The sequence below is a fragment of the Leptodactylus fuscus genome, chromosome 10, assembly GCF_031893055.1.
Source record: "Leptodactylus fuscus isolate aLepFus1 chromosome 10, aLepFus1.hap2, whole genome shotgun sequence".
NCBI classification, from domain to species: domain Eukaryota; kingdom Metazoa; phylum Chordata; class Amphibia; order Anura; family Leptodactylidae; genus Leptodactylus; species Leptodactylus fuscus.
In genome coordinates, this window is record NC_134274.1 from 37,915,807 (window position 1) to 37,931,238 (window position 15,432).

Below are 15,432 nucleotides of genomic sequence, written 5' to 3' on the forward strand. Positions count from 1 at the left end.
GGATTGGATTGCAGATAATATGGCATAGAGTCAATGTGCTGTACTAAGATGAAAATGTGAAACTGATTTTTAACATATAGTCTTTTATTTCAGGTGCAAAAAATCAGTGTGAACGATGAGCTATCCCGGTTATCCTCCAATGGGTGGGTTTCCTCCTGTCCCTACAGGTAAGAATTACCTTTCCTTTTGTATACATAATGTCTACTGTGGGGTAGATCAGAAACAAAGCAAGCTTTTTGTAGCCTGCGGAAGGAATGTGTTTGTTTTCATCATAGCAGCCAGTTTACACTCACCATCTCTAAGACCACTGAAAATGAGAGATGGGACATGTAGGTGATAAATGGGATAAACATGCAGAATACAATGGCCAGAAAAAGTGTTATTTCTCATGACGTTTATACAATATTTCATTTTGATAAAAATTGAAGTTTGATTTTCGTGCAGACTGACGGTTAGTTCACACCTGCGTTCCGGTTTCCGTTGGGGACCCCACAAACGCAAACCAATCTGCTTAAAAAAGAGGTCACCCAGGGAAACCTACAGACCCCTTAGACTATAATAGGGTATGACGTGTTTCTGCCCAAAAAGGGTGGAAAATTTCATTTCCGCATTTTTAAAGTGGAATGAGGAAAGAAATCCCTGAGCGGAGAAAGGGCGCAGGTCTGAACTGAGCCTAACTAGGTTATATTTGCATCTGTAAACTATAGTTTTGTTTTTTTTTCCGTACAGGTGGTAACCCATGGGGTGCCCCCAGCAACCCACCTCCCATTGGACTGGATATGCAATCAGGCTTCTCTCAAGAGTACAATCCACAGCAATATATGGTGAGTGCTGAAGCCAATTAAAAATATTAAGGGAAATTAATCAGGACTGGAATTGCATAAACCTCTTGCATAGGTGTCCTATTGAAATAGGAAAAACATCAACAGACTTAATTCCTATTAAAATAGGCACATCTTTGATGCCAGAACTTGTCGTTGACATGCATTATGCACTGTATTGATTGAATGTTGTCTATTTGTCACAGGCAGGATCAGGCTTCCCATTTGGAGGACCTCCCCAAGGAATGTATCCACAAGCAAGTGGCCCATACCCACCTCAACAAGCACCTGGATATGGGGCACCGCAACAACATCAAATGCCTGGTTATGGAATGTACCCTGCTCCTGGCGGTGCACCACAACCAGGATTGCCTGGATTTAATGCAGGATACCCAGGACAGCTTCCAGGACAACCCCTTCCAACACCAGGACAGCCACCAATGCCATTACCAGGGCAGCAACCAATGCCAGGGCACCAACCAATGCCAGGACAGCCGCCCATGCCAGCACCAGGACAGCCTCCAATGACATTTCCTGGCCAGCAACCAATGCCAGGCTATCCTCAGGCTCCAGCAGTAAATCCGTCCATGCCACAGTATCCATCACAATCATCGGGAACACCCAATATCCCTCCTGCAAAGGTAATGTTTACATGCTGACCTGCAGTCCAAAATACTCTGTCTGAACTTACCCTTATAGGTGGTTGTGCTTTGACAAAGGAAACACTAAATCCCCTGGGGCCACACAGTGGGTCAGTGGTTAGCACTGCAGCCTTGCAGCGCTGGAGTCCTGGTGTTCAAATCCCGCCAAGGGCAAAAAACCATCTGCAAGGAGTTTGTATGTTCTCCCTGTGTTTGCATGGATTTCCATCCCATATTCCAAAGACTTACTGATAGGGAAAAATGTACATTGTGAGCTGTGTGCGGGGCTCACACAATCTACAAATAAAACCCCCCCAAAAAACAGGAAACACTAAATCCCCTTAAATATGTAACTAATGGAGAGAAGTTCTTGTGTTCATAGGACCCAAGATGCCAATATGCCATGTGACCACTCCCCAGTTGAGCCCATTTATTGCATTCAAAGCATGTTCACACTCCTGTTCTGTCTCGGAAACAATGTTACTGTAGAGAGTCCGACTTTATTTCTCAGACTGACCACAACCATATGAAATGGAACTCCCGAATGTCCGGATCACTACTGTACTGAGCTTTATCTGTGAATGTGCCTACACAGAAGTGGGCACAGCAGGAAAAGTGGTGATATGGTTAAATTCCAAAAACGTGTCCCTCTTAAGTCCTATGAGTGTTATGACCACTGCCATCAATCTATACACACCATTGCTTATTTCAGTTAAAGGGATCCTATCATTAAAACTCAATTTTTTCTGCCTACCACGTAGGAATAGCCTTAAGAAAGGCTATTCTTCTCCTACCTTTTAGATGTCTTCTCCACGCCGCTGTTTGATATATAATCTGGTTTTTGTCGGTATGCAAATGAGTTCTCTCGCAGCACTGGGGGCGGGCCCCAGCGCTCAAACAGCACTGGGGGTGTCCCCAATGCTGCGAGAGAACTCTCCAGGGCCACCTTCATCTTCTTCAGGAATGGATTTTCTTTGCTTCTTCTTCTGGTGGTGGCTTCAAACTTCTAGGTCTCGGGCCTAGGGCAAAGCCGACTGTGCATGCCCGCCGGCCACAAGAAAATGGGCGCTTACAATACTGTGTAAGCGACCATTTTCTTGTGGCCGGCAGGCATGCGCATTCGGCTGCCCGAGGCCTCGAAGTTTGAAGCCACCACCGGAAGAAGACGCAATGAAGATCCATTTCTGAAGTAGATGGAGGTGGCGAGTTCTATCGCACCATTGGGGACACCCCCAGTGCTATTTGAGCGCTGGGGCCCGCCCCCAGTGCTGCGAGAGAACTCATTTGCATACCAACGAAAACCAGATTATATACCAAACAGTGGCGCGGAGAAGACATCTAAAGGTAAGAGAAGAATAGCCTTTCTTAAGGCTATTCCTACGTGGTAGGCAGAAAAAATTGAGTTTTAATGATAGGATCCCTTTAACACATTTTAATAGAAAGTGGCTGACCCCAGATAATAATGATATCGTATAACAATACTGTTTGGTTAAGCAATTCCTTCTCTTCCGTGCAGACCGTGAGACGCCCCACTATTACAGATGCACCAAATTTTGACCCACTCAGAGATGCCGAAGTCTTACGAAAGGCCATGAAAGGATTTGGTAAGTAATTGTGGGGGAAAAGAAGCATGTACAGACATTTTCTGAGGATATTATCCATTGTCTGTAAAGGAGTTATATCAGAAATTAAAGTAATGCCATATCCTTAGGAAAAGAGACATGTCTCTAATTGTTGGGAGTCTGACTGCTAGGAACCCCACAATGTTCAGTCCCATAGAGGGATTGGAGCAGCAGTACATAGGTAGAACCATTGCTTCATTCAAGGAGAATCCCCTTTTCATGATCACATGGGGTCCCGCAGACTTTCTGCTTCTATTATAACTGTATGGAAAACCCCAGTGTTTCTGTAGGTATAATTGACATGCCTGCAAGATGGTTTTGGAAATCACAGCATTTCTGCTGCGGATATTCTTTTGCAATGCATAGATGGGATTAGCCAGGATCCAATCCACTTTGCAGGGTTTACGTTACGTGGAAATCGCGTAATGACAAATCAGTCGTCATGTATGGGGCATGTTATGGTTCTATATCAGATGGTGACTATCTTGTGTATTAGTTTTTCACTCATTTTCCCTGACAGCAGGTGTCAAGGTGAAAGAAGGGACGGACATTTGGATTTTAACACCCCCAGTCCGTCGTTCCCATAGAAAAATCTGCAGCCAAATATCTGGCAGCAGCTTACTCCCCTCACTGTATTAAGACACTTGCATTCTCAGTCACACAGAGCATACATATCAATCAATAGAGATAAATGATGACTAGTCGCAGTAATCTGTATAGAAATGTATTTATTTCTCAGTTGATTGTTTTCTTTAATCTGTTATTGTTAATTTGTTTCACTGTATAATACAGGTAAAATTGCAGATATTTGTTCAGTAAAATAAAAACGTGTTTGTTCTGCTGACAGGAACCGATGAACAGGCCATTATTGAATGCCTAGGAAGCCGGTCTAGCAAGCAGAGGCAGCAGATTAGTTTATCCTTCAAAACTGCTTATGGAAAGGTAGGCGTTCAGTCCACGTACAACATGTATCCTTCATTTATTTTTCCATTGCACATCATTTTCCAGAGCTCTGAATGCAGTCAGCCATGTGTACACTGTGTGTGTGCACATGTATGTGTGTGTGTATATATATATATATATATATATATAGAGGGAGAGGGAGATATTATCAATTACAAATGCATGCAGGAACCACGAACATATTCCACAATGCTGTGTGAAATCATCACATGAACTCGGTGTAGTCTTGTTGCAAGCATTATTTTATACCTAGTGAGTGAAGAGGAACACTGGAGGTTGATGAGGTTGATGTTTTCAGGCTCTGTATATGACCTCTCTAAATAGGTTCCCAGTAACATTAGTATAAACCAACTCCATTATGACGATGTCACGGCATAGCACATTGATGCTCCATGATGGTGTAAGCTTTGTGGTTAGCAATTATACCCTGATACTGCTTGGTTCAAGTACTGAACCTTAATGGACTGGGAAAATTCTTGTTTTTCTCACTAATGACATTGCGGTTTTTAGTTGATGTTTATCATAAGTTTTATTGGCTTATTCTGTAGTTTATAGACTTTATAGACACCTGAAACAGCTTCATGGATGTTCATGAATTTAGTAGTCAGGCAGGGAGGACTATTATATTTATGAGATTTTCTCTGCAGAGTTTCTGCATTAATTTATTCAGTTTCTCCATTTATGTTTATGAGAGCCTTGATGTGACTCTCATGGATGGAGGGCCAGATTTGGTCTCATGTGAGTGGATGGAGGACCAGACTTGGTCTCATATGAATGGATGGAGGACCAGACTTGGTCTCATGTGAGTGGATGGAGGACCAGACTTGTCTCATGTGAGTGGATGGAGGACCAGACTTGTCTCATATGAATGGATGGAGGACCAGACTTGTCTCATGTGAGTGGATGGAGGACCAGACTTGGTCTCATGTGAGTGGATGGAGGACCAGACTTGGTCTCATATGAGTGGATGGAGGACCAGACTTGGTCTCATTTGAATGGATGGAGAACCAGACTTGGTCTCATGTGAGTGGAAGGAGGACCAGACTTGGTCTCATATGAGTGGATGGAGGACCAGACTTGGTCTCATTTGAATGGATGGAGGACCAGACTTGGTCTCATGTGAGTGGATGGAGGACCAGACTTGGTCTCATGTGAATGGATGGAGGACCACACTTCCTGTCCACATAAGAGAAAGCCGGACAGTCTAGTTGCTGATCACTTGATGCAGTGGAGGACCAGAAAAGAGCAGATAACTCACAAATACAGGTGCTTGTAAAACGATTACCTGCACTCCTATTTACACCATGCAGGAAGTAAAGTAATTTTCCCAAACGTAGTGACGGAAATGGACTTCCTATAACCAATATCAGTGAGGCTGTGTTCTTTGTGTAGTTTGGGGAACTTATTTGCTTATCTCTTAGAAGTGACTGACTCACGATCAGCTGTTGCTCACATGGAACTTTCTTCATTTTGTCTTTCTACTAGGTTTGAGCTGATCTTGAGATTTCAGGATCGATTTTAAAACCCGACTTCCGATCATTTTACAGCCGATCACGATCGTGAAATTTGCTCGATCACCGATCGGAATCCGATCTTTTCGAATCCCGATCGCTCAACCCTAGTCATTGCTTATCTATGGGAAAAGTCACTTTTGGGGTTGAGCCAATCTTGAGATAACCTCCGACCTCGATCCCGCTGGAAAAGATCGGGATCAGAATTCTGATCGTGATCGTGAAATTTACTCAATCGCCGATCGGAATCCGATCTTTTCCGATCCTGATCATTCAACCCTGCTTTCTACGTTCTTGTGTGAATATTTGTTACAATGACCAACCACATTTGTGCCTCCGTACATTCAGACTCCTCTGCCTCATCAGATAGAGGACTATACTATATATGCATATGATGTATGTATAATATATAAATCAAAGGCTGCTGATATCTTGGGAACTCAATGACAGAAGTATTTATTCGCTGGTGTGAGTGCTCAAAACTAATTGTTCCTTCATCTTTTAATAGGATTTGATAAAGGACCTGAAGTCTGAACTGTCTGGAAACTTTGAGAAAACAATTTTAGCAATGATGAAAGCGCCAACCTTGTACGATGTCCAAGAAATCCATGATGCCATTAAAGTAAGTTCAATGCAAAGTTGTGTAGACGCCGTAATAAACTGTGTATTATCAGAGAAGAACCATAACTAACTATTTCTATTTGCCCAGGGTGCCGGGACAGATGAAGAATGTCTCATTGAGATCCTAGCATCTAGGAGCAATGCAGAAATAATGGAAATCAACAGACTGTATAAAACAGGTAAATGAACCAAAAGACATAAGAACAGACCATAATACATTGCTGTGTAATACTGTCATGTTGTGTTGGTACAATTCACTACAATCTAAATCTGAATACAATTGTTTATTTCACTGGCCTTCTTTCCAAGTTTAGGGTGCATTCACACTGAGTAAACGCTAGCTTATTCTGAACGTAAAACACGTTCAGAATAAGCGGCGTCTAAAGCAGCTCCATTCATTTCTATGGGAGCGGGGATACGAGCGCTTCCCATAGAAATGAATGGGCTGCTTCTTTCACTCCGTGCAGTCCCATTGAAGTGAATGGGGAGTGCTGGCATATACGGCAAGCTCTGCTCATGCCGGAGCGTACACGCCGGCACTCCCCATTCACTTCAATGGGACTGCACGGAGTGAAAGAAGCAGCCCATTCATTTCTATGGGGAGCGCTCGTATCCCCGCTCCCATAGAAATGAATGGAGCTGCTTTAGACGCCGCTTATTCTGAACGTGTTTTACGTTCAGAATAAGCTAGCGTTTACTCAGTGTGAATGCACCCTTAGAAAGGAAAGTGAAACATTGTGTTTCTTCTGCAGAGTTTAAGAAGACCCTAGAGCAAGCGATAAAGAGCGACACATCCGGACACTTTCAGAGGCTGCTCATATCTCTTAGTCAGGTAATTTCATCTGTACATATGGTTTTATGTCGCCGTCATGATGAGATGAGTGAGAGCAGTAATCCACTGAAAACAGATATGTATAAGGATGTGTATGGAATCGCTGGCCAAATGGGCGCTCACTTGACATCTTACGTATATGGAAAACCTTCATATTAATTCTATAGCACTGTTATTAGATTGAGAAATTTCAGGATTTTTCTTGGTTAAAAATATTCATGAACTATCCTAAGGATATCCGATTGTGGAGGTCTAACAGCCAGCACCCCCATCGTTCAGCTGATACTGAGAATGGCGCAAGATAGCTCTGTTCTAGGTGATCACATCAGGTTACGCCAGATCAGATCCCATTCATTTAAATTGTAGCTAAGCTGCAGTGACTCAGCTCAGCCACTACAAAGAGAACGGCGCTATTTACTTCCTGCTCCATTCTCTGCTGCCGAGAGCTGCGTATTGGTAGGGATGCCACGTATCGGACCCTGACTGCTCTAATATCAATCACCTATCCTTATAGGCTATATTTCAGCCTGTAAAAACCCTTTTAAGGTACGGAGCTTTTATTTGTTCACTGTATGCTGTTGTTACTTCACCACTTTATTGTATATCATATATACTGTTACACTGTGTAGTATATATTTAGATTACATTGTCATTGAGCACTTTGTGGAAGTGTTACCTAGACACCATCATATAATATATGATACATTTATTTGTGTATTCATTCACTGTGTGGCAGAATGTCAGCCCATAGTACTGCACAGGGCACCATCTAACATGAGACATTAAGTTTTGAGTTCATCGAGTTTATATCTATTTTACAGGGGAACAGAGATGAAAGCACCCATGTGGATATGTCACTGGTCCAGCGTGATGTACAGGTAAGCACCAGGATGAGTTACTATTGTGTAGTGGAGTAGGCAGGATAAGCAATATAAGTTTATTATAGCAGTGGAAGGTATAGCAGTGGTGATGGGATAGCATGCAGGCTGTTCCTATTTAAGCAATAGGAGAGGTGCTGTATAGCGATGATTCTGGGGAATTGGAGGTCTGCTACTATTACTTGAATAGGAGCAGCCTGCACTTGCTCCCCGTCCATCTGTATGTATGTATGCAGATAGAGGAATATATAGTACAGTATATATGTTTGTACACTTGAATCAATAATAATTTGTTTCTAGGAGTTGTATGCAGCTGGAGAAAATCGTCTGGGAACGGATGAGTCCAAGTTTAATGCTATCCTGTGCTCACGCAGTAGGGCACACCTTAATGCAGGTAATGGCTTGTTATAATGTAAGAATCTAGAAAATACACAGAAAATAAAACAACCCCAACAATTCTTCCCTTGATTTGGTTTAGGGGCCAATTTCTGCTACTGAATGGCCCTCAGGCAAGATTATTATTAGGATCTTGGCAACAAGATAATGATCCCAATTGACCTATTGTAATAAAAATAAAATAGACACATTAGGGATTGCTACTAGAGATGAGCGAATACTATTCAAAACGGCCGTTTCGAATAGCACGCTCCCATAGGAATGAATGGACGCAGCTGGCGAGCAGGGGGTTAAGCGGCCGGCTGCGTGCCAGCTGCGTCCATTCATTCCTATGAGAGCGTGCTATTCGAAACGGCTGTGGTTGTTGAAACAAATACCACTATGGTCACATCTGTGCGAGAGACTTAGTCAGTGTGCACTATTTTTGGGAGCAGCAATGTAATATACATTTATGCATGTAGTAATAAAGAATAATAGTAATAAAACATAATGTATATATTCTTGTCTCAGTTTTCCATGAGTACCAGAGAATGTGCAACCGGGACTTGGAGAAGAGCATATGTCGGGAAATGTCCGGGGATCTGGAGAGAGGAATGATCGCAGTCGGTGAGTGGCTTGTTAAGGAAGATTGCTAGAGTATCTGGAGATCTGTGATAAATCCTCTGCTGGTGATGTACAGCTATCGGAGTACTTGTGGGTAGACTGTATGTCTCTGATGCAGATTGCAGGGTACTGTACACGACTTCTGCCATCAAGCTGAATGGACAAATTGGGCAGTATAGTGTCAGTGGCTCTTTACGTAAGGTAACCGTCTGACACTGCTCCCTTAAGGCGTTACCACCCAGATAACATGCTATATAACCGATTTGTGGATATCTCTGTTAATGTTTACTTGGATCTTGGCAGGGTATATTCACAAATATCGGAATTTCTTGGTTTTTCCCCATTGACTTAAATAGGGAAGTCAAATCTGTAACAAAGCCCAATGTTGCAAAATCTATAAGATAATAAAAATAAATATCTTTACCTTCCCAGTCTTCTTCCTCTTCCCTGGCAATACTAACTTGGTTCCCTGCAAGTCTCTATATTGCAAAGACCAGGACACAGACACTGATGGGGAGCCAGGCTAGTATTGCCAAGGGAGTAGGAATAGATTCAGAAGGGGAGAGATTTTTATTCATTGTAACCAATCTGTGGGGCTAGATCCGCAAGCAAATCTGTGTCAAAAGCTGCACCATTTGTGCCGATTTGCAACAGTGGGTTCTTCTGTGGCGTCCTCCAGATCTTTGTAGTACATGTGAACATACCCTGCAGACAAAATATATAGAGGTATCAGTAGCTGGCGGTAAGACAAGAGTTTCACATCCTTCAGGCTAGTGTTAACATTTCCAGGTTCTCTCCATAGACTGTTAGGATATTCTGTGTATATGTATGGTTGCAGTGTATACCTTGTTTGTCAATGCTAACGCTGGTTATCTCTCTCTTGCTTTGATCACATATTAGCTTCCAGATGATGTCTGGTAATTCTTAGATCGCCTCTAGCATTCAGGTGTCATTGACAATCTTGCCCAGATCCATTGTGTTCTGTGACAGTGTCCATCTCTCTGCATGTGTGGTTGCTGTGCTGTGTCCTTTACATGCTCATATTCTAGATATCCACATCTCCGCTTCTTATTTCTGTAAGGGCAATGATGAGGGAAACAATGACCTAAAATGATATGTGTCACGAACTGTAGTTCATTTACGTTTCGCTGGGGAACGGACTATTGTGTCTTCTGGTGATTATGAGAACGAAGGTCCCCAAGTCCTTGTGTAGATGGAGTGGTATTGTGAGTACGCCACAACCTCTTCATTCACAAAGAAGATCTGGGGACCCTGGTTGTTCTGATCATTGGGGGGCTCCAATGGTTGAACCTTCAGCAATCAGACAATCCTTGCATTGCTTAAAGGCGTCATCCAGTTTTAGCAAGTAAATCTCATTGTTTGTGTAATGAAAAGCTACGGAAAATGATATAACTTTTCAATATACAAAGAATCAAATTTACAGTATTTACTGAAACTGGACAACCCCTTTAATACACCCATATTGATCCAACTTGTAATGGCTGCAGTTATAGACAATATTTCAGCTCTTCTGGCAGGTATATTTCAGTAAATACTTGCATTTCCTATTATATAGACATTTTGGAGAGTTTTTCCTCTTTGCTGTGCTGTTCCTCTGTTATTCTTCCTAAAATTTATGAAGGTTGCCTTGGTATTACCATTCTCTTTGTGAATGGGGTGACTCAGGGTGTGACCCCTCGTTCACATCTGCGTTTGGCAATCCGTTTTGGGAGTCCGCATGAAGATCCCCCTGAACAGACTACCGAATGCATTTGCAAGTGGTGTGCCGTAAAAGCACACAGACCCCATAGACTATAATGGGGTCCTTGTGCTTGCCGTGAGATCTCTACACGAGTCATTCGGAGAGGAAAGTAGATTGTGAACTACTTTCCTGTCCACATGTTCACTGTGGAGATCTCACGGCAAGCACATTACAGTCCGTGGGGTCCGTGTGCTTTTACAGCACACCTCGCTTGCAAATGCGTTTGATATTCCGTTCAGGGGGGATCCCCATACGGACTCCCCCGAACGAAATACCAACGCAGATGTGAACTAACCCTGAGTGGACACCCCCCACCCCCACTGGTAACACCCAGCCAGGAGGAATAACAGAGGGAAGCACAATGTAGAATTCTCGCTCCTAGATTGTTACATTAAAAGTGATACAATGATTTGCTGAAACATCTCAGGAGAGGTGACAGGTTACACTTGGGGCATTGTGGGGAATATCTCCGTTTCTTCCAAGTCATTTATTTATAAATTAATAAAGTCATTAAACAAATACTGTGCCCCCCCAACCATCTCACTAAATGTGAACACCATTACTTTATGTATTTGATAACATAGCGCTATGTGTTATCGCACTGAAAATTGTGAATATCGAATACAGACAGATTTCTCTATTTCTGAATTTGATATATTCTTCTGTTCCTGACTTCCATGAGCTTAGTACTAAGAGCTGTTGGCTTTGTAATCTTCATTACAGTTTGACGAGGGTCTCATAGTTTCTATGGTAGAGCGCTGCTAACATTTATTTTTACCGCTTTATGTGTCTTTCAGTAAAATGCCTTAAAAACACTCCGGCTTTCTTTGCGGAACGTCTCTATAAAGCAATGAAGGTAAGTGTATGAGGTATCCTGCAACCATGAACCAGTATAGGTCAGGCGAAGACTCTCCTGACAAACAGCATCCAAGTGAACGGAATTATTTGGTCTTCGAGGATGCAGCAATTTATTTTCTTTGCAGGATTTGAGACGGTTAACTCTTTCATTCTTGTATCTAGGCTTGTTTTTTTTTCCTTGTTTTTGGATGAGCTGCATTTTTAATAGCACCATTTTGGGGCACATAAGGGCATAATGAACTAAGACTAGCACTTTATATGGCAGCGCTAATCTAAGGTGCAGTATAGACGCTTCGTACTTATGAAGAGGCTCACACTTCTTAATAAATTCGGCAGTCTGTCAGCTGGCAGTAGATGATTCCAAAAAGTCACAAATTTTTGTGCAATTATTGTAGAAACTTTGCAACTATTTAACATCAGAAAACTGGTACAAAGTCATTAATACTTCTGGGGGAAGCAGTATAAAAAAACCCCCAGCAAATTAATGAAAGCTATCACAGACATAGGGACAAGTTAAAGGTTTTCCTAGCTTATCAGTTGATGACCTATCCCTAAGCAGGGGTCCAACATCTGTGACCACCATCTATCACCTGTTGAAGAGACTGCAGTGATCAGCCAAGTGCCGAAAAACACCGTCCAGCGCCGGACTAAGTACAGCGACTGAACTTGGTATAGCAGCCATGCCACATTCACGTGAATGGCATTGAGCTGCAAATAGGACATGACCATGATGATTAATGTGACGTCACATGACCTGTGATGCTCAGGAAGCGCTGCTACTCTTCCAGAAGCCTGACCAGTGTCGGCCTCAGCTGTTGCAACCTCTCCTAAGGTCATAAGATGATAAAGCCAGAGAACCCCTTTAACTATTCTGAAGGCTATTATGATGATTGTAAAACCTACCTTCTTCGTTGTGTTTTCTTACAGTTTGGAGCAACACTAAACCTTCAAAAAACATATATTTTTGTGCAGCTTTTTTATTTTTCCATGGGCATCCATTCACATGACTTTATAGTGCTGTAGAGCAAGTACATTTTTCCAGCACTGGAAATGAGCTGTGGGGAATGGAGTTAAAACAAAAATTCTTGTCATTCATAAAATAGTAAATTTAATATGAATCGAGAACAGGATCTTATTCATATACAACTGACATTTTTATGATTAGGGTTCTCGATATCTAGACATTGTGTCAGTTTTGTATTTTTTCTTGCCTATAGGGTGCTGGAACTAAAGACAAGACTCTGATACGTATCATGGTGTCTCGAAGCGAAGTGGATCTGCTAGATATTCGTCAGGAATACAAAAGAATGTACGGAAAATCTCTGTACACAGATATCACGGTAAGAAATGGCATCTATACACAGAATATGTAGACTACGCATCTGCTATGGGGGTTATAGGGTGGTGGGATCTGATGCCAAGCAGCTTCATCTCCATCCCTTGGTATCTCATTTGCACATTGCATGGATTTTAAAATTGCAGCAGAAATTTGGTGGATTTCACTTTAGTAATACTAGTAACAGAGCAATTCTCAGTGATACTGGATCATGTTACAGAAATCTGACGCTGCCACTTCATCCAGCTTATCCTTAGGGGTTCTAAGAATAGGTCCTAAACTTAACCTATCACCACCTCCACCGATTCCAGTTCTAAATGTCCCATAAGACCCCTTTACTGTAATATGCATGTCCAGCTATAGTATATGTTGTGCTGAGTGTTAAACCCTTTTGCTGCACTTTCATAGGGTGACACGTCTGGAGACTACAGGAAGACCCTGCTGAAACTTTGCGGTGGAAATGACTAAGATCGCGTTCACACCTTCTAACTCAAAGACTTTTTGTCTGTGTTTTTGCCTCTCATTTTCTATGCTTGGACACATCATGAGCTGACTGCCCAGTGTTGTCATATAAACCACTGGGCATTCATCTCCTCCATGGTAGACTGCACCTCTACGATGAAAGGGCACCAATATATAGTGCTATTGTGAAGAAGCACAAGCCACATTTCTGTTCACTTCTTGTTTTTTTGCATTATTCCATTGATACTATACATGATATATTGTAAGTGGAAGTCACTGGCCAGTGCTATCTCTTGGTGTATTTTGATTTTACTATCGCAAGACTTTTTTTTTTTTTCTCCAAAAAAGTTGGTTCTTTATTAAATATTTCCTACTATATGTGTGTTTGTAGATCATTCCAGGTGGCTAAAACATAGACCCTAATGTGAATACTCGATAGTGCCAGGTATACTTATAAGGGTGTATGCACACAATGTAACGCGGCACTGATTCTTGCACGATAACTCATGTAAGGATCAGCGCTGCAAAACAGAATCCCATTGACTTCAATGGAAGTCAATGGGATTCTGTTTTGCAGCGTTGATCCTTACATGAGTTATCTTGCAAGAATCAGTGCCGCGTTCTGTTTTGCAGCGCTGATCCTTACACGAGTTATCGTGCAAGAATCAGTGCCGCGTTACATTGTGTGCATGCACCCTATAACAGAGAGACAAATGCCTGTTTTTTGCACCACTTTCTCCTTTTTCCACCAGAATTGCTGCTTTTTTATAGAATGAAAAAAAAGAGGCAATGACTTGTATGATCCATCTCTGAAATCTATAACAACCTGCCCGGTACATTTTACGACCTCCTGAGATACAGCAGAATTATTAAGATACTGGAGCGTCTTAGTAATTCGGGAGCTTGTCACACCATCGGAGGAACTTAATAAAAACTGGCATAGGAAACACAAGTATTGATAAATTCCCACCATCGACTATTCTTAAAGGGTCATCTGTTTTATTTCTGGCCTTGTAAGACTGTCTGTGTTACCTATAGCTACTAGAGATGAGCGAGTAGTATTCAATTCAATACCTGGCTCCCATAGGAATGCGTGTAAGCGGCCAAACACCAAGGGGTTAAACGCAGTGAATATCTGATGCGCTTAACCCCTTGGTGTTCGGCCGCTTATACGCATTCTTATGGGAGCAAGGTATTCGATCAAATACTACTCGCTCATCTCTAATAGCTACCAATCAGAAATCTGTTCTATTTCTTATACTGAAGGCTAGATATCCCAGACAAAACCTCCATAGGCCTCTTCTTGTATCATTCATTGATGTGCATGTAAATGAATTTGTGCCGGGCTGATCATGAGAGCAACTCAATAAAGTGCACAAGAAATAATCTATCGAAGAGTTGTTACAATAAATACAGCCCGTCATGTGATGTGTGCAGTGTGAATTCAGTCCTGCTTTCCTCTTAAGATCCCGTGACATTTATACAGTTTGTATGACATCTTTATCCTATCTGTACACAATAAATAATTGCAGGTTTTGCTGATAGACTGAGCAGAAACACCTAGACTTCATATTTTAGAATTTATGAGAAGAAATAAAATTCATATAGAGGCGAAACATGTTTTGTAAAGATGCCAAATTGTGTCTGTTTGCTTAAAGTATATATTACATCTACAGATGTTATGTGTGATTAAATCAGTTTGTATTCTCCATATTGTTGGACTTTCTGTTTACTTTATATGTATTTCAGCATGGTATATAGACCTGTCCTGACGATTCTCCATCTAGATAGTCTTCTACAGAGTCTTCTGAATCTTCATACAGAAAAAGCCAAACTCTTGAAGTAGGAACGTTTAAATGTATTCATCCAATGGAGTGCGCTTTCTTCTGTGTGATTTTTATCAGATAAATTATGGTGTGGAGCCCAACCCCTTAGGCCTATTGCAGACAACCATGGCTAAAATCAGCATCCTATCCTAGGGGCAACACGGTGGCTCAGTGGTTAGCCTTGCAGCACTGGAGTCCTAGGTTCGAATCCTGCCAGGAACAACATCTGCAAGGAGTTTGTATGTTCTCCCCGTGTTTGCATGCATTTCCTCCCATTCTACTAATACATATGGATAGGAA

The 15,432-nt window shown here is 42.0% G+C and overlaps 1 protein-coding gene across 2 annotated transcripts in view; it reads left to right on the forward strand.

Annotated features, from left to right (window-relative positions):
- The window catches only part of ANXA11 (annexin A11), a 28,562-nt gene extending 13,545 nt beyond the window's left edge, over window positions 1-15,017 (forward strand). For both annotated transcript variants that reach the window (XM_075257959.1, XM_075257960.1), the window contains exons 2-15: window positions 94-167; window positions 730-824; window positions 1,028-1,462; window positions 2,979-3,066; window positions 3,932-4,026; window positions 6,067-6,180; window positions 6,268-6,358; window positions 6,932-7,011; window positions 7,833-7,889; window positions 8,190-8,283; window positions 8,796-8,891; window positions 11,448-11,506; window positions 12,726-12,848; window positions 13,253-15,017. In XM_075257959.1, the coding sequence (XP_075114060.1) occupies window positions 116-167; window positions 730-824; window positions 1,028-1,462; window positions 2,979-3,066; window positions 3,932-4,026; window positions 6,067-6,180; window positions 6,268-6,358; window positions 6,932-7,011; window positions 7,833-7,889; window positions 8,190-8,283; window positions 8,796-8,891; window positions 11,448-11,506; window positions 12,726-12,848; window positions 13,253-13,312 (1,539 nt within the window). In that variant the 5' untranslated portion in view covers window positions 94-115 and the 3' untranslated portion in view covers window positions 13,313-15,017. The remainder of the gene's footprint in view (window positions 1-93; window positions 168-729; window positions 825-1,027; window positions 1,463-2,978; window positions 3,067-3,931; window positions 4,027-6,066; window positions 6,181-6,267; window positions 6,359-6,931; window positions 7,012-7,832; window positions 7,890-8,189; window positions 8,284-8,795; window positions 8,892-11,447; window positions 11,507-12,725; window positions 12,849-13,252) is intronic.
- The last annotated feature ends 415 nt before the right edge of the window (window positions 15,018-15,432 follow it).